This window comes from Cyprinus carpio, chromosome B9 (genome assembly GCF_018340385.1).
Source record: "Cyprinus carpio isolate SPL01 chromosome B9, ASM1834038v1, whole genome shotgun sequence".
NCBI lineage: Eukaryota > Metazoa > Chordata > Actinopteri > Cypriniformes > Cyprinidae > Cyprinus > Cyprinus carpio.
In genome coordinates this window covers 4217083-4244783 of record NC_056605.1, presented here as the reverse complement: position 1 = coordinate 4244783, position 27701 = coordinate 4217083, and the positions used below count along the sequence as shown (strand labels likewise).

The 27701-nt window shown below is 37.5% G+C and overlaps 2 protein-coding genes and 1 long non-coding RNA gene across 3 annotated transcripts; 2 read left to right on the top strand and 1 right to left on the bottom strand.

Moving 5' to 3' along the window:
- The first annotated feature begins 5438 nt into the window (after positions 1-5438).
- LOC109112523 (SLAM family member 5-like) lies at positions 5439-9806 on the top strand. Its single transcript, XM_042730670.1, has 9 exons — positions 5439-5577; positions 5976-6266; positions 6915-7160; positions 7251-7367; positions 7466-7489; positions 7579-7647; positions 7856-7987; positions 8709-8864; positions 9264-9806. Exons 1-9 carry the CDS (start codon positions 5520-5522, stop codon positions 9374-9376), a joined length of 1206 nt encoding a protein of 401 aa, XP_042586604.1. The 5' UTR covers positions 5439-5519; the 3' UTR covers positions 9377-9806.
- Positions 9807-13504: 3698 nt separating this feature from the next.
- LOC109112022 (basic leucine zipper and W2 domain-containing protein 1-B-like) lies at positions 13505-20052 on the bottom strand. Its single transcript, XM_042730669.1, has 12 exons — positions 19973-20052; positions 19583-19656; positions 18401-18577; positions 18217-18311; positions 18015-18080; positions 17773-17908; positions 17585-17694; positions 17311-17481; positions 17054-17200; positions 14158-14296; positions 13927-14049; positions 13505-13852 (listed from the first exon to the last, which is right to left on the bottom strand). Exons 2-12 carry the CDS (start codon positions 19644-19646, stop codon positions 13818-13820), a joined length of 1263 nt encoding a protein of 420 aa, XP_042586603.1. The 5' UTR covers positions 19647-19656; positions 19973-20052; the 3' UTR covers positions 13505-13817.
- On the top strand, positions 20014-24708 carry LOC122138420. Its single transcript, XR_006155544.1, has 3 exons — positions 20014-20132; positions 23886-24039; positions 24150-24708. It is a non-coding gene; the product is annotated as an uncharacterized LOC122138420 (long non-coding RNA).
- Positions 24709-27701: the final 2993 nt, after the last annotated feature.

Sequence of the window (27701 nt, the reverse complement as noted above, 5' to 3'; positions counted from 1 at the left end):
GCAGTGACGCCAGTATCTGGAGACGGTCCAGTCAGAACCGTACATCGGGATGAGTTAAGGAAGGCTATAGGTAGACCAAGTATTGAAATGCCTGATTCTCCAATGGTATTGGATCCGGAGGGCTCTGTCTCCGGCTCGTCGTTTGATGAGGAGACTGCTGGGGAGTCTTGGGTGGTTCTCTTGGAGGGTAGTTCAGACCATCTTGTCCAGTCAGATGAGTTGATACCTTATCCGCCCGGCTTTAATGAGGTCAGGGAATGTAGGGAGGTAGGGCCATTGCAGAGTTCTGTTCCTCTGCGACGGTCTGCTAGGTCTTCGGCTGGCCATCATTCCAACCCTAACAGATTGCCATGTCCTCTGGTTGTAGGGCAGCCAAATATTGGTGAAGAACAGTAGGAGTTTGTTTTTGTCCTTGGGGCAATGACCAAAATTGTAGGGGGTGGATTGTAGCAAGGTAAGTAGGAGAAGGGGAGGGGTGATTGGGGAGCCACTACCAATCCCATTGCAGATTGCTGATAGGGTGGCCAAATTTAAAGGACAGGCAATGTGGAAAGTCAGCTGGGGCCATTTAACCACCAGTCAACCACCCGTCTAGTACCCGTTTTCCTCTGGTTTACCTCTTGTTTTGTTTTTTCTTGCAATTGAAGCTGTTTGCCGGATGGAATAAATTCAGGACCATCATGTATTTGTTTGGCTGTGCACCTTAAAGGGTGTTGGATGTTGATTGCTAGTCGCTGTTCTCGATATTATTTTGTTTGTTTGTTTGTTTGGTTTTATGTGATAGCTGTGAAAGTGACTGCTCCCTGACTTATTTGTGGTAATTAATTTCCTAGCCAGCTTTAGGTGTGGTTGTTTGTTTATGGTCTTTTTGTTTGATGTATTGGTGGCTGGCTAGTGGAATTGTTGATGTATTTTTTTGTCTTTTTTTTCCTTTATGTATTTAATTTAAGCTGTTCTTTACCCTGGATCAAGCAGCAGGGGGTATTTTCCCATCGTGATCGGTGGAGAACTAGGAGTACAATGTAACAGAGCCCTTATAGGTCTTGTGGGTGGATTTGGTGTTTACTAATTGTGAACGTGTATCACATACTCCAGTTTGTAGTGAAGGGCATATGGGGGTTTGCTGTGGTTTTCCTAGAATGCAGTGAAATGTCTCCTGTATAGGTAGCTCAGGTTTCTTTGTATTCCTAGTTGGTCAATTTAAGAAACTGTTCCCCCTGTTAGCTGACTCAGTTCATGTCCTGAATAATTTTTTATGGTATTGTTTAATAAAGAATTTGTTTTTTTCTATGACTTATTGTCTTTGATAGATGTTCAGTTTTTTTTTTTTTTTTTTTTTTTTCTGTTTTATTTGGCCCTTGTGGGTGTTACATTTGTCTCATCTTTTCTTGACTTTATCAGCATTTTAATCCATGTTGTAGATGACCTGGGAACTAAGGTTCACTTAAAGTGGGAACTAAATGTCTTTTCCAGCTTGAAATCTACAGTCACAATTGTTCATTACACAGAATCTGTACCAATATCATGGAGCATGAGCATCACTTGGCCACTGAGTGTAGCTTGGGCTCCTCCTACATGAGACATTTCAGTAAGTTGTACTGTAGGATCTCTTATAAAATAGCCTACCTTTTGATGTTAATTCATGTTCACTATGTACTATATTAGTAAAGAGAAAGATTAAATGGGTTCACTTGCCCTTGAACTGAGGTGCTAAAGCGACCGCACCTGCCCCATTAAGGAGCGCCAAAACTGTATTGTTTGAATTTCGTTATGAATTCAGAATAATTTTAAAGCTGGTACTTTTTATTAAAAAGTGACAAAGCACAGAGCTTTTTGCGATTACTGGACGGCAGTTGCACTTCAAATAATGAAGTTCACGCATTTAAAGAACACAGACCAAGATCTTGTTTAAGGAAGCCATATTAGTAATTATTATAAATGAGAATTGTTAACGATATTGTCAATATCCACACAGCTGACAGCTTTACCTGTTCTAGTTTGTTCAAGTTGTGCACGAAATAGACGCTGTATTTTCTGCACGTTCCTTTCTTACGTCTCCGTCATTTCTCTCTCGCTGCACAGTGGAGCTGCGTTTATCAGACTGTGTGCATCAGCACTGATGTGCGGCAGAGAAGAGGACTGTTTGAAACTCTTTTTCCACTAAAACTTTAATGCGCATCGTCTCAGTTTAATACGTGAACATAAAAGATTAGATCGCAAAACAATTAGGAAAAAAGGCATTACATTAAAATTAAGTTATAACATGTAAATATATACCCAGATAGCAATAACACTCGGGCTGATTCGGGCTGAAATGCGTCTCTGTCGGTTCAATCTCAGCATCGGTGAGAAGATAATGGGCCAGAGCCGCACCGACTCTACAAAACACTTCTGGCTGACAGACGGCTTTTTCCCTATGGGCCGATCTTGGCTGAAAGCAGTTGTACACGCGGCAGGTCCACACTCGGTGTAGTTGTGTGTATTAACCTTCGGCCCGAGTTCGTTTTATCACAAACGGGGCGCTGCTAGAATGAAGCAAATCATCCGCCTGAGAAAACTTTTTTAGCGTTAAATCCTGAGGAGCTTTCAGCGGGTAGACGCCAGTGTCGACCTCAGCAAAAACGTCACTCGCAAATTAATATTTATGGTCGCAAATGCGACTGTTTTAGTTGCAGTTTTGAGCCCTGACAGACCATGGAGCAGAGGGGGACCTGGGCCCTGGAGCAGTGACAGACCATGAAACAGAGGGGGAACTGGGCCGTGGAGCAGAGACAGACCATGAAGCAGAGGGGGACCTGGGCCATGAAGCAGTGACAGACCATGGAGCAGAGGTGGACCTGGGCCGTGGAGCAGTGACAGAAAATGGAGCCATGGCGGAGCAGTCCTAGCGGGGAGCCATGGCGGTGCAGGCCCAGCAGGGTGGCCAGGCAGTGCAGGCAGAGCTGGAAGCCATGATGAAGCAGAGACATAGACAGACCACTTGGCTGTGACAGGACAGGCAGTGAGTTCATGATTGGCCTCCGTGGCCGAGGCAGGACAGGCAGAGAGCTCGTGGATGGCCTCCCTGGTCGTGACAGGACAGGCAGAGAGCTCGTGGACAGCCTCCTTGGCCGTGACAGGACAGGCAGAGAGCTCGTGGACAGGAAAAGTCTCTGGAATGCAGTGAGTTGCCCACACACTCAAAATGGCAACTGCCATTATTAGAAGTACTGAGGCCACGGGAACAGTCTCAGGCTGTGGCTTGGCAGACATGGTGTGAGTAGGCCTTGGCTTGGCTGGCGTGACGTGAACAACTCCTGACATGATGGTTGGGACGTGGAAAAGTTCTGATGTGGTGGGTACTGTGGGATAGCTGTGTTCTTCATCAGCAATCCCCACAGTAAATGATGAACCAGCAAGAAAAAGAGCATGGTCAATATATTCCTCCAGGGACCAGTGAATTTTTCCCCCAGGAAGCTGAGAGCAAGTGGGCTCATTAAGACCCACCCGAAATATGTTATTAAGGGCCACATCATTAAAATCCACCAGATGACACAAACCACAAAAGTCCTCCACATAGTCCTCAATGGCCCGGTTTCCTTGGTGGAGACGCAGGAGACGAACAACTGCTGGGTTCATTTTTAGGGTTGTGTATTCTGTAACGAACAGTCCACTGAAGGCGAGTGTAGCGATGAACCCAAGTGTAGTTAATTTACAATGGTGCAATCCAAACAATAAACAAAGACTTGACTTGAACCGACTTAACTTGACGAGGCATGAAACAGACTTGACAGAAACAGACTTGACGTGGCATGAACAGACTAGACTCACCAACAGCAGGTTACAATGTTACGTTACATTAATACACAACAAACGTTAATGACAAAAACATGACTACTTATAACAAACAATACAGGTCACATGACAAGAACAAACCAATGGGAAACAGACACATGACTAAGACAACCAATCGGAACATGACACAAGGAACAAGAGGAACCGATAGCAAGACAACAAGAGGGCAAGGGAAGCATGACACAAACAGCAAGATCAAACAATAACAAAATAAAAGACATGAAAACATGAACATGAAACAAAACCCAAAACAGACATTACACCTCAATAGAACAGATAAGAAATTTGTTATTCAAAGTCTAGCTTAAGCCTGAAAATAAACTACTTTTAGGGCTGAAATGTTTAAAACAGTTGTGCTTCATTTCTATGACAGCCTGCTAATCAAATAAGAAAGTTTGTGACTGATCATGTTATGCTGGGATAACATGAGTTATTAGGTTTCAACTTTGTCAAAAAGCTTGTATAACCCCCTACAAAAAAGATTTGACGACCCCACCATATTGAATTTTAAATGGATGAAAGGAGGCTGTGAGGAATAGACTTATAATCTTTACAAAGGCATGTGTTCTATAAAGTTATAGATGACATGTAATTTTCAAAACTTTACACATTTCAGATTTTTTTTCTGTGTCTACTTAAAGTCTTTTGTTAAAAAATAAATAAATATGGTGCTACCCTGACAAGGTCTATTACAGTAGGCTATCAGACACATTGAAATGCAAAAATTGACATAATTTTGCATTTACCATTTAATCCACAGATACACAGCCAAACCAACAAAAACAGTAATGTTGGTTTTAGGTTTGTGAATTAGTTTTGTACTCTGCTTCAAAAATATAAATAAATGTGCTTTTATGTTTGTGAAAACTTCTAAAGCTTTAATTTAGAAATAGCCTATAATGTCTCTGATCTGCTACCACAAATGAATAGTGTTTGTAAAGCTGTAGTTAAATGTTCATAATTCTAGAAATTCTCCCATAATGCAAACAAATGTGGGTCTGTGCCTGATATATGGCATAGGCTATTATAAGCATCACTATTGAAAACTCCCTTTGTACACCATGCAAATAAATTTGCATTTTGACTTTGACTTTGGCTGTGTAATGTTTCTGCTGTTTTCATATTTGTGTAATTCAAAGTTTAAAGTCACTATGTAACAACAGAACTTTTCGTATTGTGATGCACGTCTGATTAAAGTGGATTATCAAAAAACGTAGGACTATGAAAGTCAGTGGGGACCAGCAGCTTTTTGGTTACCCACATTCTTCAAAATTTCAAAAGATCTTTTGTGCTCAGCAGAAAAAAGAATCTCATACAGGTTTGGAGCAATTAGAGGGGGTGAATAATTGATGACATTTTTTTTTTTTTTTTTTTTTTGAGTGAACTATCATTTTATCAGCTGTAAACAAGGGGTGGAGCTAGCGTGACTGGATAAACAGATCATCATTTAAATATTAATGGTAAACTTTTTCATTTGAGGAAGCGGCAACTTACAATATTGCAGTCAGAAGTAAAACTGTCACATGCTCGTCTACACATGACCCACCCATTCATGTTTTAAATTACAGATTCAGACTCATACAAATGCACAAAGGCCACTCACTACTAGTCTCACCACTGATAGCTGAGGGGGGACAGACCGGTTTACCTGGAACAGCTGAGAGAAATACAAAAGTGAAAGAAAAATGAGAATGCTCGGGGAAGTATTTAATCTTTTCGTCTGTTTAATATTATCAAGATACAGTAAGTAATGTTCCTTATAATTGAAAATAGTCATTTGCATAATAATGTAACTATTATTAAAGTTGTTAATTGGAGTTCTTTTAAATAAGCTGTTCTTTTGGGATGCATAACAAGTTCTTTGTCAAGCGTTTCAGAACATGTCCAGGTTAAGCAAACAATAAATTAGACTGTATCCACAAAAACAATTTCTTTGTTGAATTAATGTTAAAGACAACTGAGGGTCAAGTAGCAGCCCAGAATTTATTTAGGACCTGTTAGGAAACAAGTTAATACACTATCGCATTGGAGTTATCATTTCATTGTAAAAATATTATGTTATTAACTTTTCTATGTTTTAGATCAGTATGTTTTAGATCGAACCTCACACCATGATCTTACCCTTTATAAATGTTATTCAGGTGCTGTAACTTCTGTCACCTTTGTTGAGAATGGGAAGAATTTGACTTTAAATCCAAATATACATGGAAAGCCTGAAGAGATTTTGTGGACATTCAATGGAAACAAGGTGGCTGAACATGATTTGACTAAATTTCAAGATTATGGACAATTCAAAGGACGATCGGGAATTGAAATCACTACTGGGCAGCTCACTGTTCGTAACATGACCAGCCAGGACAGTGGTATTTATAAGTCTGAAATACAGATCGACGGAGAGCAGCAAAATTCTAAAAATGAAGTTCAAGTTATTGGTAAGTGACTTAATGCAAATGAGAATGAAATAAGACACAATATTGTAGGTTAGTACAAATTTAATGTCGCCTGGCTGGCATATTTGCATAGCCATGCTGCTCACCATTAAAACTAAACTGGTGAAGCTGAATGACCAAGAACATTACCAGCATTCAGAGCACAACATACTCTACCAACTATCCTGGATTTTCAAGCAAAGACGCTCCCATAATCTAGTGATACATGTAACGGATGGTTCATTTTGTGATATTATGAACACAGCATTCATAAACTTTCTAAGAAGTCATTTATTTGTAGTTTGCAGGAAAAAAGTATTGGTAACTTGCAGTGGATGTGACTCAAATGGAAAATCATTATAATTTAATTAAATTATGTAAACTTAAAAATGTAATTAAACTGCAAAAATACAATATTAAGCTAAACACGTGTACAGCATGAATGAGACGTTTTCAAAACAACAGGCATTTGTAAAAATTTTAAGATAAATATCATGGGCATCTTAAACAAAACAAATTTACTAGTAAGTGTATGTTTCAAACATTTTTGCATCTTGTAGCCATGAGATTTAACTCAGAGTATTGTTATAAAAAAGTATTTACCACACCACATAGTAAACTCAAAACCAGTATTGTCCATGTTTCCTTCAGATGCTGTGCAGGAGCCAATTGTGACCTGTAAACTGAACATGATTACGGAATCAAAAACACTGTTCTGTTCAGCTTCATCTAAGTTCAAAATAACCTTTGAATGGATTGGATCCAATTCTATACCTCACTCTGGGCAAGAGCTTCATATCAGCAAGGAGGAGAAGACTGATTCAGTCTTTACTTGCACTGTGAAAAATGAAGTTAGCCAAAAGAACACCAGCTTCACTCTGAAAGACTGCAACACAGGTCTACTCCATGCATAACAAAAACTGAGGAAGTACACTGTTCCTGATGAAGTTGGGTTATGATTATTTATTGTTATGTTCTTGTAATTAGATGAATCACAATCAGATATGAATACCATTCTACCAGTTATGTGTGTCATCATCGGTGCTATTATCACGGGGATCACAGCTGTCGTCATTTATTTAATTCACAAAAAAATAAACAAAGGTAAGACATATAGGTGCTCATTACCTCAAAATATGAATATGATTTGGATTTCAGTTACCCATTTGGGCAACAATATTGACTTAATTTTCTCCAATTAGATACAAGGAGATCAGGAGTTAAACGTGAGTCTTTATTTTGTGCTCTTTGATTTGCACCTTAATTGATGTGCTACAAATATAGCGCATATAAATTATCTTCTTTCTGTGTTTAGTTACAGATGGGGTACAAGAAAATTTAATAGATGGAAACGTGTGTGAATTATCAGAGACAGAAGCACAAAGTAAGTTTAAAAGTATGTTTGTTTATTTTCACTACCTTTTAGTTTTGAATCTGAGTGTTGATATCTGTGCAGCTCTAGTAGACATGTGGCATACATACATTATTAAAAGGTCTTATCCAGTAATGCCAGGCAAGGGCAGCTGTCTGTGTCTTTGCATGCATTAACCACAAACTGGGTCTCATTTCATAATGTTTTTTTTTTTTTTGAGTCTTTAAAGATGATGTGAACCAGACCCTCAAAAACAATGATGCAGAGAACAATGAAGAACAGGACATAAATGAAGATGCACATAAGTCTGAGAAAAATGAAGGAGAAGAAAGAACAGATGATAATAAATTTGGTAAATGGAAAGTTCTAAGCAAAAACATGCAGTTTGGGCTTTAAAAATATCCCTTTGGTTGATAGGTCTGGAACTTTAAACAAAATATCCATGACATCCACAAGGGCTATAAAACAACAAAAAAAGTTATTTAATACCAACCAGGTGTGAAAATTCCTAAATCTATGAAACTGCAATAATAATGGGGCTCAGCTGGACTAGACACAACCAGGCCCTGATTACTACCAGCGCTATAATTAACACTTAAAATAGAACATTTTCAACGCCATGAAGTTGGTTAAAGGGTCTTACCCAGTAACACACTATGCCAAAGGTGAAAAAAATGAAGAGGAGGGGAGTGATTATAGTTACTTTTTAAAAACAGTTTCAAAGTTAGTGTTTTCAGTGTGGGTGAGTGTAAATTATGTTGTAGAGGAAAATGTCCAAGTATCGTCGATTTATATTTACCAGAGACCTTATTTTACTAATACCCCCCCCCCCCCCTTCCTTTTTGCTGCAGTGCATTTAATACAACTTTATTAATGGTTTCTTGACTTGTACCTATAAGCAACCGTACAGCAATGATATTTAGCAACCACAGAGCAATATGCTAATGTTTCTTTTTCAGAAAATGCCAAAATCTAGTTTTCATTACTTCTGTATTTAGTTTAAACATTCAACATGCACATATTTTGAGCTGATATCACCCCACTAAATTTATTCAAATTTTTACCTTTTCCAGTGAATGATTCTCAACAGAGAATCAGAGACAATGACGGTGAGAACAAAGAACAAGAATTGACTGATGCTGAAAATATGAGCAAGGAAATGGAATTAGATGAAACTTCTGAAGCTCTCAGTGAAAAACCTGATCTATCTGATCAGAGAAGTGAATCAGGTAAGCATGTTTTAGACAGTCTGACTGGACGCCACAGTCTAACTGCATACCAAGAACTTGTTTAGCTTACATTAATACATGATTGCAGTAGCACACTCTCCCCATTTCCACAGTAACACAAGTTAATTGCACTTGAAAGTTTTTTCCCCCATACATTGTATACATTTAGTTTTGATTAAATTAAACTCAAAATATGCAAAGATTTAGTTGTCATTTTTAACAGTAGAACAGAGTGAGAAACAGAGTAAAGCACATTGACATTTTTATGTTGAGAAATTGCCATTCCATTATACAGATAGCAATTTTCCCTCTTTAGTATCTGTACTGGACTGTAACAAATTTGTGAAATTTCGGCAGAAAGAACTGTAGCTATTGTTTTGTAAACCATTTGTGTTCTAGGCAAAGACCTTCACAATTGTGAAGATGATGAGCAGGAAATTAGTGAAGCTCAAGACCTGGACCAGCACAAGACAATGCTAGCAACAAGTGGCAAGTTAAATGAGAAGCACTGAGCAGCAGGGACACAGAAATAGGGATGTAACAATTCAGCGCGAGATGGTTGAAAATAGATACAAATATGTGACGATTCAAATCAGTTGAGATGTTAAACGAATCGTGAAAGATTTGGGGTGGGAGTTTATATGAATGTATCTGATGGGAACTGACTGTCTTAAGAAAAGTTTAAATTATATTTTCTTTTCATCTCGTCTCTGTAAGTTGCATATTAAAGTAGTATTTAGGGGTGGGAATCTTTAGTCAACTTACGATCCGATCCGATTCTGGGAGTCACAATCCGATTCCAGAACGATTCTTGATCTACTTTTTCTCCCTTATTAATTAATTAGTTTACCAACTTGAGAATCGTAAAATCCTTACATTTACATATCCTTACATAAATAATTAAACAATAAGCACGGCTGTGTCTGTCACTTTAATGGTATGGTTCACACAAAAATGAAATTAGTCATAATTTACCCGGGTTGTTCTAAACCTGCATAAAGTTCTTTCTTCCGTTGATCACAAAAGAAGATACTTTGAAGAATGTCTCTCAACTAAACAGCTGATGGTTGTAACTTCCATAGTAAGGTAAAAACAAACAAACAAACAAAAAAAAACAAAAAAACAGAAATTGTTTGGGTACCCACATTATTTAAAGTATTTTATTTTATGTTAAACAGAAGAAAGAAATTATTACAGGTTTAGAACAAACTTAGAACTTGTGGGTGTCTAAACGATGACAAAATTTTCATTTTTGGGTGAACTGCCTCTTTAAGTCAGACAGTCCACCGTGAACAACTGAAATGCCTCTCTGCAAATTGTGCATTCATCATTAGTTACTGGACAGACACATTGATAACTTTCCCATTCAGCGCTACATCTGGAGAGTCTTGTGTTCAGAGGGCAGATGTGAGCTCCTAGATGTTTTAAAGGGGTCCTATTATGCTCTTTTACAAGGTCTTGATTTTGTTTTGGGGGTGTACTAGAACAGGCTCTCACACCAGGTTGTTCGAAAAACATTCTTTTTCACATATTTTACATTGGCCCTGTCCCAAATGGCACACTTCATGTGGACTTTCGGTCTTGTGGACTTAAATTGCGCATGCTCGCCGAGTCTACGAGTCCGTAGGCCGTCCCATTCAGCATTTCAACGCTCTGAAGTGTGCTCAGCAGTGCCCCCTTTGTACCCTCTTCCGCGAAGACCGCATAGATGCAGGCTCCGCACACTTTAACTACCCAGGAATCCTTGCAAAATGCCAATCAGACAATGGATGGGAGGAGATTTCGCTCAAGAGCAATTGATGACATGGCTGAGAAGAAAATATTTAAGTGTAGGTATCATTACGGTTTTTATGACCTATGTATACATTTTACCAGATGTTACCTACCGTTTATACAAACATTATGGTCATCGACCAGTGGTTGATATCTCAAACATAACAATAGCGTGTCGAATAATACGATCGCATTATGATTCATTAAATAAATAGAACTGAATGTCAGGGCTTTACTGAGTCATATGTAAACCTAGTATTTATATTTAAACCTGTAAATTCATCTGAAACTCACGCACATGTTTATTGTGTGTTAAAATTGTAATCTTAGTTCAAATTGAACATAGGCATCATATTCCCTGAACCTGCAGCTCCTGTCAAAAAAACCACCAGACCGTTATTTCCGGCGTGACGATCGAGTCTGTCCCAAAAATACCTCTCAATGCGCCCTCGTGGACTCACGCCAAGGGCCCTATAGATCTGCACTACATGACGTCACCAAAGTGTGGACTCTGAGGAAGTCCACAAGTCCAGAGTGTGCCATTTGGGACAGGGCCATTATTGCAACACCTCTCTCCCCAGTCTGGCATGAGCGACTCGAATAGTTCCTGTTTCAAATGAAGGCACGCCTTCTGAAATACGACATGTGCTGTGATTGGATAGCTGGGCCAGTGCGTGTTGTGATTGGTTAGCTGGGCCAGTGCGTGTTGTGATTGGTTAACTGGGCCAGTGTGTGTTGTGATTGGCATTACTCGGTGCCTGGTCGGGAAATATCATACTCCTTATCAAAGCCGCCTGCTGCAAGCTTCATTGTAAATATTGTGTCAAAATCAAATCAATTTGAGAGCAATTTATACCCGGATGATTGTAACCACTCTAAGCTCGTCTGTCTTGGGAAAGCTAGCATGTCTCCAACATGTGATAACACTTGTTGTCTTCTCTAGTGCAGCTCAACCAGATCTCGTCCCATTCGTCGATCTTATGATATCACAAATCCCAGAAAATATGCATTGTGGTCCAAACGAGTCATTCGTTGTAGTTTTTGAAAAGTGATTTCTGTTAAATAAAATATCTCCTTTTGAATTTAACTTTGAGCTTTGTAACTTTGAAGATCTTTTTTTATGCTCAAACAGCAACATTACAGACTAACTAAAGTTGAAAAAGTGAAAAGGCATCATAGCACCCCTTTAAACCGTGCAGGTTTATTTACCGCATACTGCGATCGTGTGAAAGGGCTTTAACGCCGCGCGTTCTGGAGACTCCGTCACTATGGAAACAAAGACGCCAAAATAAATGTATTTTATTATAATTGCTATTAATATTATAAACAGTGCAAAATACTTATTTGTTTATTCAAATATGTGTTGGCCTTTGTAAAATACGGGATAAATCATTCTACCTTAAATACGGGATGATTCCCTATTTTAAGGGACAGGTAGCAACCCTAATAACTGTCTGTGTTTACATTAATTTTGCGTCATAAAAAAAAAAAAAAAACATTTTGAGACGCAAGTGCATTAAATCACTTACACTGAGTCGCGAGCAGTCTTCACAAAGCACTCTTCAGCATTTGAAATTGAAAGCTGCCTTCTGTTAGTGAGGTTCATATTTTAAATATATAAGTCCACTGCATTCCAAACCACATACATTATGACTTCGTAGAGCATTTGTAAGGAAAATATCGATGGGCGAGACCGCACACTTCAGGTGTAAAGTGCACGTCTCTCATAGCGCATCCGGTGCAATGAAGTCAACGAATGTCCTTTTAATTCGCTTCAAACTTTCTGAGCTTTCTGAAAGATTGTTTTACGGAAGGTTCGAGTGGTGTATGTGTGTGAGGAATTGGAAGCAAGCAGGGTACGGGTGTTTTTAAAGCAAACTCAGCGTCATCGCGCATCTGGTTAAAAACTAAGCTCAGAATCGATTCTGATATTCTGAAATCACTGGAGAGAGAATTGCGATGCATCAATTTTTTTCTCCCATCCCTAGTGTTTATATGTGCTGCTTTGTTTATGGCAGTAACCAAAGAAACACTGTATCGCTGCTGTTCCATAAGCGCCACCTGCTGTCAGAGAGTAAATCTGCATCTCATTCAGAGCTTCTGCTGTCTTTGTTTCGTGTAGATGTTTTACGTAGTCTAGTTTCACAAAACTAAAGTCAGTTTGTGTTTTAAAATGTCAAATTATACAAACTAATTTAGATTAAAACTACACATGCATTTTTTATTTTTTTTTGTATGGATTGTCCTTCAAATGCAGTGGTTGCCTCTAATATTTTTGAATGCAAAGAGGCAAAGCCTTTATGAAGAGTTTTTTTTTTGTTGTTATTAGATCTGGGGTTTGTTTAAAAATTGCAATTTAGTTCTGTTATTTGACATTTGGTTTACAAAGTAATGTGCAGCATTTTGTCCAAGCAATAATAAAAGGACACTTATACTTTGTCTTGTCCAATTTCGTAAAAAGAAAAATAAATAACATTTCACAATTAGGTTCATTTGTTAACAGTACATCAAGTAACATGAATGAGTTTTTACAGCATTAACCTTAATGAACATTTTATTAAAAAGGTGTTAATGTTAACTAACACCAACAAATGAAACCTTATTGTGAAGGGTTACAGAAATAAATTTAAATTTGGATCCTGTCGTGTTTATGGCTTTCATAAATATGGTGCTCTAAATAATGGTAAATAACTCCTACTTATGCCAGGTTCAAAGAGGACTGATTAAGTCAATGAATTACACTCATACTGTGACAGACATAAAAATTACCTCAGTCACATGACCAGTGCCACAATAAATGGTTTCCTTATTTAAGAGAACAAACAGGTACTTTCACCTCAAGAATTAAAGAATTCATAAAGACAGACTTGCACGATTTTCTTTATTTTTATAAAAGTCAAAATATAAAGGATAAGTCACAATGGTGGTACTGTACATAAATATCCAGAATAATTTGACTAACATCTAAAAAAGGTCTTTGATAAGAGTTCCACAGAAGCGAGAACAATCATTCTTCCTTGGCAATGACTACAAGTGCAATCTCAAGTTAACATTTCTTGCTTAAGACTCTAAAAACAGTTGTGTTAGGTAAGCTCAAGAGATCTAAACCAGTCAACTGAAATGCAAGAGAATCATCTACAGTCAGAACGGTTTCTCATTCCAAAATGAAGCAACCTTGGTTCAGTCTTCATCTGTTTCCTCCTCAGATTCGGATTCTGAAACAAGAGTGTAATTTCTTTAATATGTGAAAACAAAGAAACCATCATGTTTAATTGAGACCGATACTCACCCTCTTCAGCATTTTTCAGCCACTCCACAAATTTCTTCATCTGCTCCAGGAAGACACTCTTTCCTTTGGCTAGGTGAGCTTCAGTATACCACTTAAGAACAGCCTCTTCACTCACAACATTCACTAAAGAAAGAGTAATGTATAAGAAAAAGGTTAAGAGACCATCCTAATTGAAGCTCTCTAGAACCACCACAAGTTATGCCTCTGTAGAAGCACCACAAGAAATGCTACCTTTATAGAGCAGCAAAACAATTTTCTGGAAGGTTTTCATGAAGTGGATGTTGTCATAACAGTACTCTTGAACTCTCAGTAGCAGAGTCAGCTCAGACAGGCCCTGTGTGGTGAAGGCCTTCAGCAGGGGGCTGTGTTGCTGAGAAAGAAACAGAAGTCACGAATTAAGTTAGTCATAATACAAACTAGGAAACTTCATTCCACTTAGATAGCCCTTTTAAAAAAAGTTTAATGTTCTTTCAGCTACAGACTCCTGGGATTCGGTAGCATTGGTACTTTTAGACTTGAGCTTTGACACTGTAGATCACAATGTTTTCTATCCTGGTTCGAACAGATGGCGGGCATTAGTGGTTCGGCCCAAAATGGTTCCAGTCCTCTTACTAACAGGAGTTTCTCAATCAATATTGGCCAATTTCACTCCGCTACTGTCCCTTTGACCTGCGGGGTCCCTCAAGGTTCTACTCAAGCTCCCACGTTATTTTCTCTTTATATGCTTCCACTTGGTTCTATCATTAAGTATGGTATGTTACCACTGTTGCAGATGACATCTTCCTCTGAAACAGATTAGACCCTGTAGTCACTTGCCTCTTGGATGTTAAAGCATGGATGTCCCAAAATTATTCAAGTCTGAATGAGGGAGCGAGAAAGAACACGTCTTCTGATACCCAGAGTATACCAAACTTAAACCTAGGTGTTCTGGCACCTTACGTCAGGCTGTATGTGAAAAACCAAGGCATTTTACTGGACAGCGCTTTAAAGCTGGATAGACAAGTCAATCAAGTTGTAAAAAAAAAAAAAAAAAAAAAAAAAAAACCTTCTTCCAGTTGCTAACTGGTAAAAATGAAGTCCTTTTACTAATTTTGAAAGCGCTATATAATTTTGATAATGTTATCCATGCTTTTAATCACCTCAAGGCTTGATTACTGTAACTATTTGGGGGAGGGATCAGTCAATCTTCTCTAAACCACCTGCAGATGTTTCAAAATGCAGCTGCCAGAGTCCTAACGGGAGCTTGAAAGCGTGAACTTGTACTATGGTCTTTAAAATTTAATCCTTTAGCATATGGTTAATCAATGTAAAGTGCTCGTATTGCACTTTGATTTATTAGGGTTTTTTTTTTTTAGGTTAAGCACACTTATACCTCTCTGATCTGTTGGTACCAGCAAGAGCTCTTAGGTCTGCCAATTTAAGGCACTTAGTGGTTCCTAAATCCGGACTAAAGTCTAGAGCAGTGGTTTTCAACCTGTGGGCCGCGGCCCCCTAGTGGGCCGCCAATTACTATTAAAATAAATATTGTTAATATATATAAAAATGTCTAAGTCATAACATAACACACACATACATATACACATATATAAATAATTAAATAAGCCCGAGTTATTTTCTGTTCATTGCCAATTCATTCTAGGGCTGTGCGATAGAAATAGTCAAAAAAAAAAAAAAAAAAAAAAAAAATTCTAAATCGCTTTATAGCATGATTTTCCGCGGCCCTGACCTCCCGCAGTATGCCATCCGATCTAATCAGAATGCAACGCGCCTAGCGCGAGAACAGAACAGACTGGGAATTTGCCTACTCCAGGTTCACACACTGTCTGTGATGCGCCTTTTTTCCGAGCTCATGTTAACGGATCAGAGCGTTCACACTGCACGCGGTAAAAGGCTAGAAATAAACGTGCGAAAATAATTCATATCTAGCACATGAGAATAGAGAGTTGTGAGTGCACAGGACGCAGTTTGAGCGCGAGAAGACACGTTTTAAGTGCGCGCACTTTCTCCGGGCGAGAGCAGCGTGTATCTGAGCAAGCGCGTCTGGTTTTTTGTCAAAGAGCAAAGGAAATCTGCGTGCGAGCGGATAGATTCGCGCTCGCGCATTAATTTAATATGCTTTCGTGTTACATTAATGCGCTCTCGCTGCTGCTTCTGCACCACATACACACACTATATACGCATTGCAAACGGAGTAGGCCTATGTGTGAACCTGTATAATGTATAACAAATCTATTTCAACACCTGAGGCACCGCTACAATTAATGAGCTCTATGAACAATGTATGGCAAAAAAAAAAAAAAAAAAAAAAAAAAAGTCCCTGGACACAAGATTTTTTATATATATATATATAAGTCTAGAAATTGTTACACCTTTACTATAGTGATTATTTTGACTTACGTCTGTTCTAGAGATGTTACAACTTTGATAAAGCTCTAATTGGTTTTCTTTTGGAAATGTTTCAAATTCATCCTGAATGTATTTATGACTGTAAAGCATACCTGTGTGTGTCAAAATTGTGATTAAAATCGAAATCTCAAAATTGACCAAAGAAATTGCGATAGGATTTTTTTTTTTGTCCATATCGCACAGCCCTAGTTCATTCAATAAATACAGTTAACAATCTAGCTTCTGAGTACTAAGTTATTAACCCAACAATAGCAGGGTCAGTTAATTTTTTTGCAGTGGGCCACGCAAACATGTGTTTGGTTGTGTGGGCCGCGAGTTGAAAAAGGTTGGGAACCACTGGTCTAGAGGAGAATCGGGTATTTGTTGTAACCCCTCCAAGACTTTGGAATAGTCCACCTATTCAAATCAGAACTGCTCCCACACCATCCATTTTAAAATCTAGGTTAAAATCACTTATTTGTTCTGGCTTATTATCCAGGACTTAATTTTAGCGCTAGGTCTTGTTTTGTGACTGTTTTTGCCTCAATTCTGTTAAAGGTTATTTATGTTGTACAGCACTTTGGTCAACAGTAGCGGTTTTTAAAATTGTGCTTCAATTGAAATTGGTATTGACTGAAAAGCAAATTTGTCAGTGGCCAAAACCAGGCTCAGGCATGTTAAACCAGTTAAACCAGCTGGAGTCTAAAAGCTATGGTTACTTTCTTCCATGGACAACGCTTACCTTCAGGTGTTTAATGGCCTGTTCAGTGACCAGTTCCTCTTTCTTATTCCATTCCACTGAGCTCATGACGCTGGTCCACATGATGCCAATCATCTTCTGCTCAGAGATGCTGCTCTTCTTTATTTCTTCCCTGCCATATGCAATGATCTAAGAGACGAAACAGATTATTAGCCATCGCTAGTCTTGGGGGGGGGGGGGGGGGGGGGGGTGGGGGTTGGGGGGCACACACCATAACTTTGTTATGGGGCTTTACGGACCTCTTTGAAAGAAATCCCTTGAGACATCTGCTCTTGGATCTCTTTCTGAAGCTCCTTGCGAGTTCCTAATGACCGCTGGTTGTGTGCAAGATCAGAAAGCTCCTTAAGCCCAGCATCAGTGAAGTATTTAGAGAAGTAGTCAGAGCTTCGCTTGTTCACTGGAAACAGCTCCTGCACAAAAAAAATAAAATAAAGTTAAAAGTAGACAAACCATAACAGTACAATCAGCATTGACCTGGTTCACGCATGCCATCTACAGTGCATTAAGACTCACCATCAACCTGCTGTCAATGCCAACTTTACGAAGACTGGCAGCCACAGAGTTAATGTCCTTCTCACTGATCCACGATTTAAACAGCATCACAGCAAAGGCTGGAGACAAACCTTTTTAAAAGCAACACCACAATTAGTACATAAACAGGAAGTCAGAGAAAACCCAGCATGACCAAATGTTAGACGTACCTTCTTTGACCAAGTTCTCATTGAAGAGGCTGCTAAGGATTAAAGCTGATAGGTTCCCATTAGCCAGTAAAATGCCAGTGAGCATGGCAAGCTTGTTACGCTCCGACTCACTGAACCCTTTTAAAAACAGGAGCAACTAGGGAGAAAGGGTGGGGGGAGGAATTCAGAAGTATTACTTTGTCACAAAATTCTGGGTCTTTGGTATTCAAGAAAGAAAATCTTATAGGCCAAGTGCAGATTACCTTTTTAATCTCCTCTTCAAAACCTTTCTCCAGGTACTTGTAACGCCGGATTAACTTGTTAAAAACCTAAAAAAAAAAAAAAAAAAAAAAAAATTAAGTCAATTTAAGAATGTTAAATGCTGATTTTTAAAATGTCATTACTTATTAAAAAGAGAGCCTGTTCTAGAAGCACATTGCTAATAGACCTATTAAGAGGCATTACCTGAGCATATGCTTTCATGGTCTTAACATCTTCTGGTGCCGTGAAGAGACAGAAGTGAGTCCGAGTCATGTCGTCGGATAAGGCACCTCCCGGAGCTAATGGGTACAACAAGTGGAAAAGTTCTAATTAAACTACACTTCACAACCAAAACAAAGGAGCACTTAAGAACTCAACACCCTCTTACCCAGCATTCCACCAGCCACCAGGATATCAAACAGGGTTTCTGCATAGCGACGATAATCAAGCTTGGCACCAGAGGAATCCAAGAACTTGGCAACAGCCTCTAAATCAGTGCCAGTTTGATTTAATCCTTGTACAATACTCTCCTGAAACTGTGTAGGGTCAAATCTCTCCTTTTCATCTGTTCAAAAAGAAGGCATAAGAAAATGAGGTGTACGCTCAATGAAGTGCCTGGACTACTTGTCAGGTCTAGACCTGAACTACAAGGTTCCAATGAACATTCATTAGCACAATCACTCATTTTCATTAGCAGTATAGCGTCGCATACATTTTTATTATATATTTGTGTGTATTTTATTACATGCATCTATCCTATTGTGATAGTGTTTTCAGAACATAAAAAAAAAAAGTGCACAGCATTCAAGGGGTGACACTAAAATAAAGAATTTAAAATGGACACACACAGAAATGAACTGGTGAGACTGCAACAGAGCAAATTGAGAAGGTGAAAGAAAAAAAAAGAAAAAAAAAGAAAAAAAAAAAGGGGGGGGGATTGGGCTGTCTCACAAAATTGCAAACTTCCAATGAATTACTATCAGTTGCATGTGCAGCAATGCATAAAATAGTTACAGTTTGTTTGTAAATAGTTACAATAATAATTTACGGTTGTTTAGATTTCCCCTCTTTTTCTTCAAATTACTGTTTGATATTTATTGCGTTTCTTATTTTAGCCTAACAGGTGTTCCTGATATCAGAATAACAAAAATCCTTCCCAGGTGTTCCCTTTCTAACCAAAATTTATCTATATAAACTAATGCAAAACCTAATAAAAAGAAATAAAATATATATATGAAAGAAATCCAAAAGCCTCTGTATAAATCGATATAGGGAGCTTACACGACATTACAATTTCAGCCACCAGGTGGCACAATTCTAACTTCAAAAACGGATTTTAAAATGCTTTCATTCCGTTTTTATCTGAAATTATTTTTTCTATAAATGAAATAAGTAATTAAATGACATACACATTTTATCATAAAATCCCCTCAAAATTCTAAACAATCAGAAAATATTATTGAACAAAAATTACATTAAACTTCCTGGGGAAAAAAGGGGGTTACATTTCAAGGCGTCGGTCACTTTTGAAGCGTGACTTCTAAACGAAGAGGCCCAGAAGCAAACAAACCTCTCTTCCGTGTCTTGAAACGCTGGCCAGTTAGCGTTGGCTTCTGCTGCTTTTGATTACTCATAAAAAGACACCTTAAAGAGGAAAACACACACCGTTAACGCAGTTCACGTGGACAAGAACTCAACGCACAGACAAAGACAGGAAGTTACGTTACTCAGTCTCAACTTAGGAAATAAACGTCTGTTATGATAATAAAAACAGAAGACTATGGAGTAAAACAGAATAAAGGAAAGGGACTAGGGCCACTGGGTCTTTGTTCCTTTACATCTACGTTTTAGAGTTAAATGTATTTTTTAAATGACGCTTTTCAGTAACATGGTTAAAAAAATACGTTACTCGGTACGACAAACAAATTACAACAGAAGACAATTTTAAAGTAATACTTACCGAAATTTATGAATAGAGATAACTGTTTCCAAACCTTAAACGAATGATCGCAAGCGCACTTCACCTCACACAAACGCAGCACGGGGTTGATAAAGGCTCATACAGGCTGGACTACTACATTTACAGAGGGGGGATCAGTGACGACAAATGCGGGAAAAAGGTATCAAAGCAGCCAAACCGCTCTGTTTTATCAGATTTATAAGAAAACTGGTACTTGGATATCTATATGCATACTTACAAAATATAAATAATCTTAATAATTTGAAAAAATGTTACATTACGTTCAACTTGGTTACCCCTTTTTATAGTGGCCAAATATAAACCGCTCGGCTTCCGGATTTGGCAATGATGAATCATAACTGTTAGCTGATTCTTATTAAGACGTTACGTCAATAAAAACGGCTAATAATTTAGATACATTCTGGATCAAAGACAGAACAGGAATCTGACAGATATTTGTTTCGTATGCATTAAATTAGTTTTCTTGTAGGCTATTTTTGTTATCATATATCATATTTCAAACACAGGTTTATATGGCTGATATATGGTGATCCATAAAATATTTATTTTTGAGCATCTATCATATATTTATTCTGTTGTACAGTCCATTCTGTTCTCATAAATTTGTCTCAGAAAGTAACAACATAATACGTCACGTTATGTTACACAACCTTTCCTGGAACAAAATGTCTTTCACAACACTTTGCTGGGTCACGTGACAGAGACATAAAACTTGATTCCGGTTATTGTGCCTGAGGACACTGAATCCTTCACTTGTGTTTCACTGAAACCTAACTTTAAACAGAGATAAGGATTCTGTATTTCAGAACCAGTTAACATTGAAAGGGTTTAAAAACGTACATCTTGTGATGCTATGTATGATTTTTTTTTTTTTTAGCTTATGCTATACAAAAGAGCTGTTCATGACTTTGTGTGTGTGTGTGTGTGTTGTGTGAACGTGCTTGAAAAGACTTGCAATGTCTCCTTTAAAATGTGTTAATATAAGACTAAGTTGGTATTGTACATGCCATGCCTCAACCACAAAAGAAAAGCAATAAGCTTACTCAGTCAGCATGGTTTCTAGTTTGACAGAAAGTTCTGTTAATTTATAGCAAGCAGACGTTGATTCAACGTCGATTGTTGGTCGTAAATGTCAGTATCGGTCGTACATCAGTCGAAAACACACGACACTTCTGCTCCCGTTAGTGACCCTCACGCGGTGTTTGCATACTTTATCACAGATGGCTTGAATTATATGCAATATTTGTCAAATACAAAGACATTTCAGAAACATTTTCATGAGCAACAGAATACTTTTTATGTACTGCGTAATACAGCGCCATCTTTTCAAGAATAAAGTTCAACATAATCATATATTACTTAAATACCGAGTAGTGGTATATATGCTTTTATCAGTGTTGTATGATAAACGTGACTCAATACAACAGTGCGACTACAGTAAAAAAGTTTTTTACCGTTCTAAAAACAGATTTGTGGCCATTATTGGAACTGAAAAGGTTAGAATAAACCCGAAACACACGTGATCGTTGCGATGCGGTGAATCTGGCCAATCGTGAAACAGGTGTGTCGTCATCAGCGCTGCTGCAGCCGCTTTGGAGAAACTGCTGCGGCTGACACGCTCTCGCGGTGCTTTGATATGGAAGGCCGTAGGCCGTATTACTAAATATGTCTTTACACGTAACGTGTACAGACGTTATAACGCCTGGACACGTTATTGCGTCTGTACGCGTTATTTCGTGTACAGACGTATTGACGCGTAGATGCGTAATTACGTGTAGACGCGTAAACAAAAGATTTCCGGTGTCAAAATAAAAGTCACACCCACTCACTGATCTAAAATAAGAAAATTATCATTAAATATGCACTTTATCGTTATATAATCCTACACATTTTTTCTAATATTCAATCTAAATATTAAATTGAGTAGAATAACGTACTTTTTTGATTAATAATTATCAATTTACACATATTGCTGAATAAAAGTTTTAACTTCTTTAAAATATTTTTCCTTACAAAGGGGGGGGGGCCCAGCGGAAAAAGTTTTGGAAACACTGGCCAACTCAAACACAATATTTAATTTAATTTAATTCATGTTGCACATTTGCACTTTTTGAAAAAACAAACAAACAAACAAAAAAACAAAAAAAACAATGGCACAATAAAAAAAAAAAAATTTCTGGTCTATGTCCTCACTTAAAAAAAAAAAAAAAAAGGGTTAAAATATTTTGCCTGTATCGCCTGGACAGTGTAAAATATTGTGATATGAATTTTAGCTCATATTGCTCACCCCTAATTTCAAGATTCAAGATTTTTATTCATCACATACATGATTATATGAGAATATATAACCAGCAGTGAAATATGAGTCAGGTCCGCTCCATGGACAGTGCAATTATTAAAGAATACAACACAGATGAAAATATACATAAATATAGCTATGAAAGAATGAAATAAAAGTAAACAATAAAAATATAAGAATAAAATATTAAAAAAGTATACTGTAGAATTAAATATAGAATAGAAAATAAAATGGGTATGAAAGTATACTGTAGTCTTAAATATTAAGGTACACAGGAATGTACAAGAGGTGAATGTGCAAACAGGTTGTGACACTGTCAATATGAGGTAGAGAAAGATGAATATCTTACTGCACTGTAAAAAATCCAATTAACAAAATGTTGTAAGGGCAAAAATATTTAAGTTGAGCTAATTTTACTGCTTGGGCTTAGTTGAGAGGACATATTATATTAAGTCTACACAAATATATTTGAAAAACATTGAATGAACGATTATTTTCAAATCCAGTCAACAATTAGCAATGCTAATGTTGATTAAACTAATAAAAACTAATCCAGCCAACACTGAGATCATTCTGCACGTGCACGAGCCTGAGTGACTTAGCGGGAGACACAGCGCCATCTTGTCAAGTTCACAAGTCAGGTAAGTGCCACTAAATAAATGTTATTTGTTATCGACAAAAACATACAGCATATATGATGTTTTTGAGTGGATATTTAGAAGTGTTTTATAAGGCGTGTGTCTGATGAAAAATGAATATTAAGGCTATGTTAAATGTAGGCCTATGTCAAGTTCACACGTCAGGTAACGTTAAGTGGAACTGAATTTGTACTAAGACTGAATTTATCAATACGTGTATATTAAAAAAGGTGTAAATGTATTATTTAAAACGTATGTATTTAAACACAAACGTACAACATATAAAAACATCAAATAAGCCTTGTATGAATATGTCTGAGGGAAATTAGCTGTTTACGTGAAGGGAACGTTGTTTTTCTTCTCGTTTAATCCATAAAACAATTCATGTCAAAAGCTGTGTTACTATAATTAATTTTAGGTTTAATTTTCTGCAGTGTTTCTGTTTTTGTGAAGGCGCTTCAGAGAGGAGTTCGTCGTTCTGAACGAGAATAAACAACTGAATCCTCTCACAAAGCTGTTATCACAGCAGACTGCGTCTCAGTCTGTTCCCTAGGTAACTTTAGTGAATTCCTAGGCAACGAGTCCCTGCACTGTTAAAGAGACCATGGCTTAGTAAACATTGGGCCAATTGATCAGTCGATTTGTAAAACGTCACCACTGGTATTTATCAACAACAGGCAGACATATTTTGACATTATTTTAATGCTGTTTAAGGTAGACTTATAATATGAAATGTGCATGTTCTGTTACAAATCCTTGCAGCTAATGAACAGTCAGCATCAATGCACCCGTGTTGTACTATGGATTGAGATTTTTTGTGTACCAAAAAAAAAATATATATATTGGTTACAACTTCTGTTTCATCACAAATTCAATTAACTGGTATTAAATTTTAAATGATTACAAGTCATAGTTTTAATTTCTTATTATAAATTGTACTTTTTTTCTCCACCAGGGTGTGGCCAAAGGTTTCATTGGTGCTTTCCCATCATTGCAAGTTTTCAGATGCTGGCCAGTCACTTCTTCCAAGACCCCAAACACTGCCATGTGACCAGACTGCTCCACTGAAACTGCATAGTGTGTGTCTACTTTCAACACTAAGACTTAAGGTAATATGTGTACAAGTTGAGTGTTTACTACAATAAAAATGTGCTTTATTGTTCTCAGTGGCATCTATGCTAATATTAGACAAATGAAGAAATCTCATTCTTATTCCAAGGTCACCGTAGCCACCAGATACAGTCTGTATCCAGATCAGATGGTGGATCACCACCTAGACAAGCTCTTGACAGCCCTGAATGTCAGCCGAGACCAGGACAACTAGATGAGCCCCAGAGACAAATCCTCATCACCAAGACAGCCATCGGGACAAGACCACAGGAACCAGACCAGTCCTCTGCACAATCTGACCTGTGTCGCAGCCTGCAATTGAACTGCTGGATTCGTCTGGCCAGAGAAGAACGATGGAGTTTTGGTTCCTTCGACACACAATTTTTCTGTTTAATACTGTAAAGCTGCTTTGACACAATCTGTAGTGTAAAAAGCACTATGTAGATACAGTGACTGGACATTACTTGACTCAGTTCAGTTGAACTGTAACACCTGGTTCATTTATTGTTTTCTGACTTCTGCCTCATTTTAAATATGTAATTGTGAACAGTAGTAATATTTTTTTAAATGTTTGTTAGCAAACATTTTGTTTAACTTTATTAGTCTTTTTTTTTAAGTTCATTAAACAAATGTTTAACATAAAACTTTTCAGTTGTATTACAAATGTAATGTTTGACAACTGGAGCACTTTAAAGGGATAGTTCACCCAAAAATGTAAATTTGCTGTTATTTTATTGACCCTTAGGCCATCCCAGATGTCATTAACTTTTTTTCTTCAGTAGAACAGTAAAGAAGATTTTTATCTGAAACGGAATCCTTGGCGATTCATTAACTGCACATCTGTGGCTGCCGGTTTTTCATTGTTTAGCTTCATACGGCCTCAATGTGTCCTCAGGAGTCTTTGGTAATTTGGTCTCGTCTGTATATGTTTGTTTGACTCTCAAAAGCCGGCAGCCAGAGATGTGCAGTTTATGAATTGCAATGTTTTCACCTAAAAATTTCCTTTACTGTTCAATTGAAGAAAAAAGTTAACGTCTTGGATGGCTTGAGGGTGAGTAAATTAACAACAAATTTTCATTTTTGGGTGAACTATCCCTTTAAGCCTGCATGTTTAGTCTGTATGACAAACTTTATAAATGCAGATTGTTATTAAAGAGTAACTAAACCCTAAACCAACTTTTTTTAGTTATAATCTGTAAGAATGGGGCTTTATTAGTGCTGTTCATTGATTCAAGTAACTTTTTTGACATTTGAGTATAAAGTGTTTTAATTCTACAATATATGGTGTAAAAACATCTGAGTGCTGCCCTCTTCAGGTTGGACGGTGGCTACTGCAGTTGATTTTTCCTATTGGATGTTTGGGGTGGTACGTGACGTAAGCGGTGGCAGGTGACGTATGCAGTTTCCAGCTCACCACGCCCTTGGTACGAGCTACCACACCCCTTGGCAGTATAAAACCATCTTGCTATGTCAAAATCACTGTAGCGGCTGCTTCACTAGCATCGTCGGATGCCGATCGCGATGCGGGAGCTAAGACCGCAGTTTGAACCAGCGGCTCGAATTGATATGGCTCAGGCACTGGCCCTGTGTCCACAGACACCTCGACATCCTCCACTTCAGGTGAAGGTGGGGGAGAAAAGTCCTCTACTTCAAATGAACGCTCTGTTGCAAAGCTACTTGCGTCACTACAGTCACTCTCCATTTTAGCGACTCTGACAGCAGCTGTCAATCAATCCGTTACTGCGGGCCTCAGGTTCACGAAACACCCCCAGTTCGTCCACTCAGGCTCTGACCAGCTCTGCCCACTTTTCAGCATTTTTCAAATATTGCCAGTGGGTGGAGTCAGGCTCTGACCAGGGGTTTAGTTACCCTTTAAATAGAGGCTATTATGTGTTGTAATGTGTGTGTTTTAGTGATTGATAGACACCAGGTAATAATTTTCTTAAACTCAATATAAAATATGATAACTAGTTCCACAACAATTTCTTATGATGCCCAAATAATAAATCTTAGTTGAGGTAACATATGAAACACATGGAGTGAATGGTTAAATTTTAATTGACACAATTTGCTGTAGTTTTATAAACGTTTGACCAATAAAATAATTTTGGTTTAATGGACTATACAACTATTTTAGTAAAGGTTGAGCCAACTAAAAAATAAAAATTCAGGCAACACTTTGAAGACAGAAATTGATTTAATGTAAAATTTCTGTGGAACAGAATAATAATTAGTTGAAACGGCTTGAAATTTTTTACAGTGTGATTAAGTGAATATTAAGTGGAGACATGAAGATGTTAAGAGGCTGGTTTTGAGTTTAGGAGCCTAATGGCCTGGGGAAAGAAACTCCTCCTAAGTCTCTCAGTTTTTTCTATTCTTTAAAGAATCCAGAAAAAAGTATCACAGGTTCCAAAAAAATATTAAGCAGCACAACAGTTTCAGCATATTAGAATAATTTCTGAATGATGTGTGACACTGAAAAGTGGAGTAATGATGCTGAAATTCAGCTTTTCACCACATGAATAAATTAGATTTTAATTTACTAAAGTGTATATTAAAATAGAAAAACGTTATTTTACATCATAATAATATTTCACAATATTACAATTTTTCCTACATTTTGATCAAATAAATGCAGCCTTGATGAGCATAAGAAACTCCTTTAAAAAAACAAAAAAAATCATTCTGATCCCAAACTTTTGAATGGCAGTTTATGTGTGTGTGTTTTGTTTTTTTGCACATATGATTTATTCTGAAGCAATATTCTCATCAGTTTTCTATCAGCTGTGACATATAAATCTGCGTGTTTTTATATTTTATCTAAGGGCATTTTTTTAACCTTTATAGAAGGCATTTTCCCACCAATCTCATTAATACTTTCATTTCAAATTCTTACATTTATAAATTCAATTACAATAATGTGATTATCTATATGTTAGCAAATTAAATAATTTACACTGAAAAATACAACTGCATTAAATAATATTATGAAATTATTTTAAATATTTTTGAATATACAAACAAGAAATGGTGGTGGAAATTATACTTTGCAACGAAATTAAAGCGCCAGTAGGTGCCAGTAGTGAGCGTTTAAAAACTAAACCATCAAAACACTCAATCAAACAACAATTAAAAAACTCGTTTCATCAAGAGTTTATACATGGGCTAAGTAAACTTTGACTCAACCGATTCGTTCAAAACACTGAAGCATTCAGCAATGAATCGGCTGGTTGCTGTGAGATGCGCTGTGGTTCCGCCTAAAAAGTGACCTAATATTATTTGCTTATTTAGCTGTTTATACCTAGACATTATATACTGAATTGTATTCTCTTCCACATTGTCTGATATACATAAGTGAGCGCATTCTTGAAAAACACGTTTACAGTTGTTTACAAAATTCCTCAGCACCATGACTCTCTATGTATTTTGAAATGCCGTCTCCTTCAAGGTTCTAATACGACGTCACAGTATCATGTGACTACAGATAGTGCTGACATATCCAGAAAGAGAATGACATACGACCAAGTGCGTTGGTACGTATGTTGGTACGTCACTTTTATATATTAATAACAAGTCATTATGCTGAGATTTACATCACTATTATATGTTTAATCAATTTTATGCAAATTTGTAGACGAAATAACGCATACAGACGCAATAA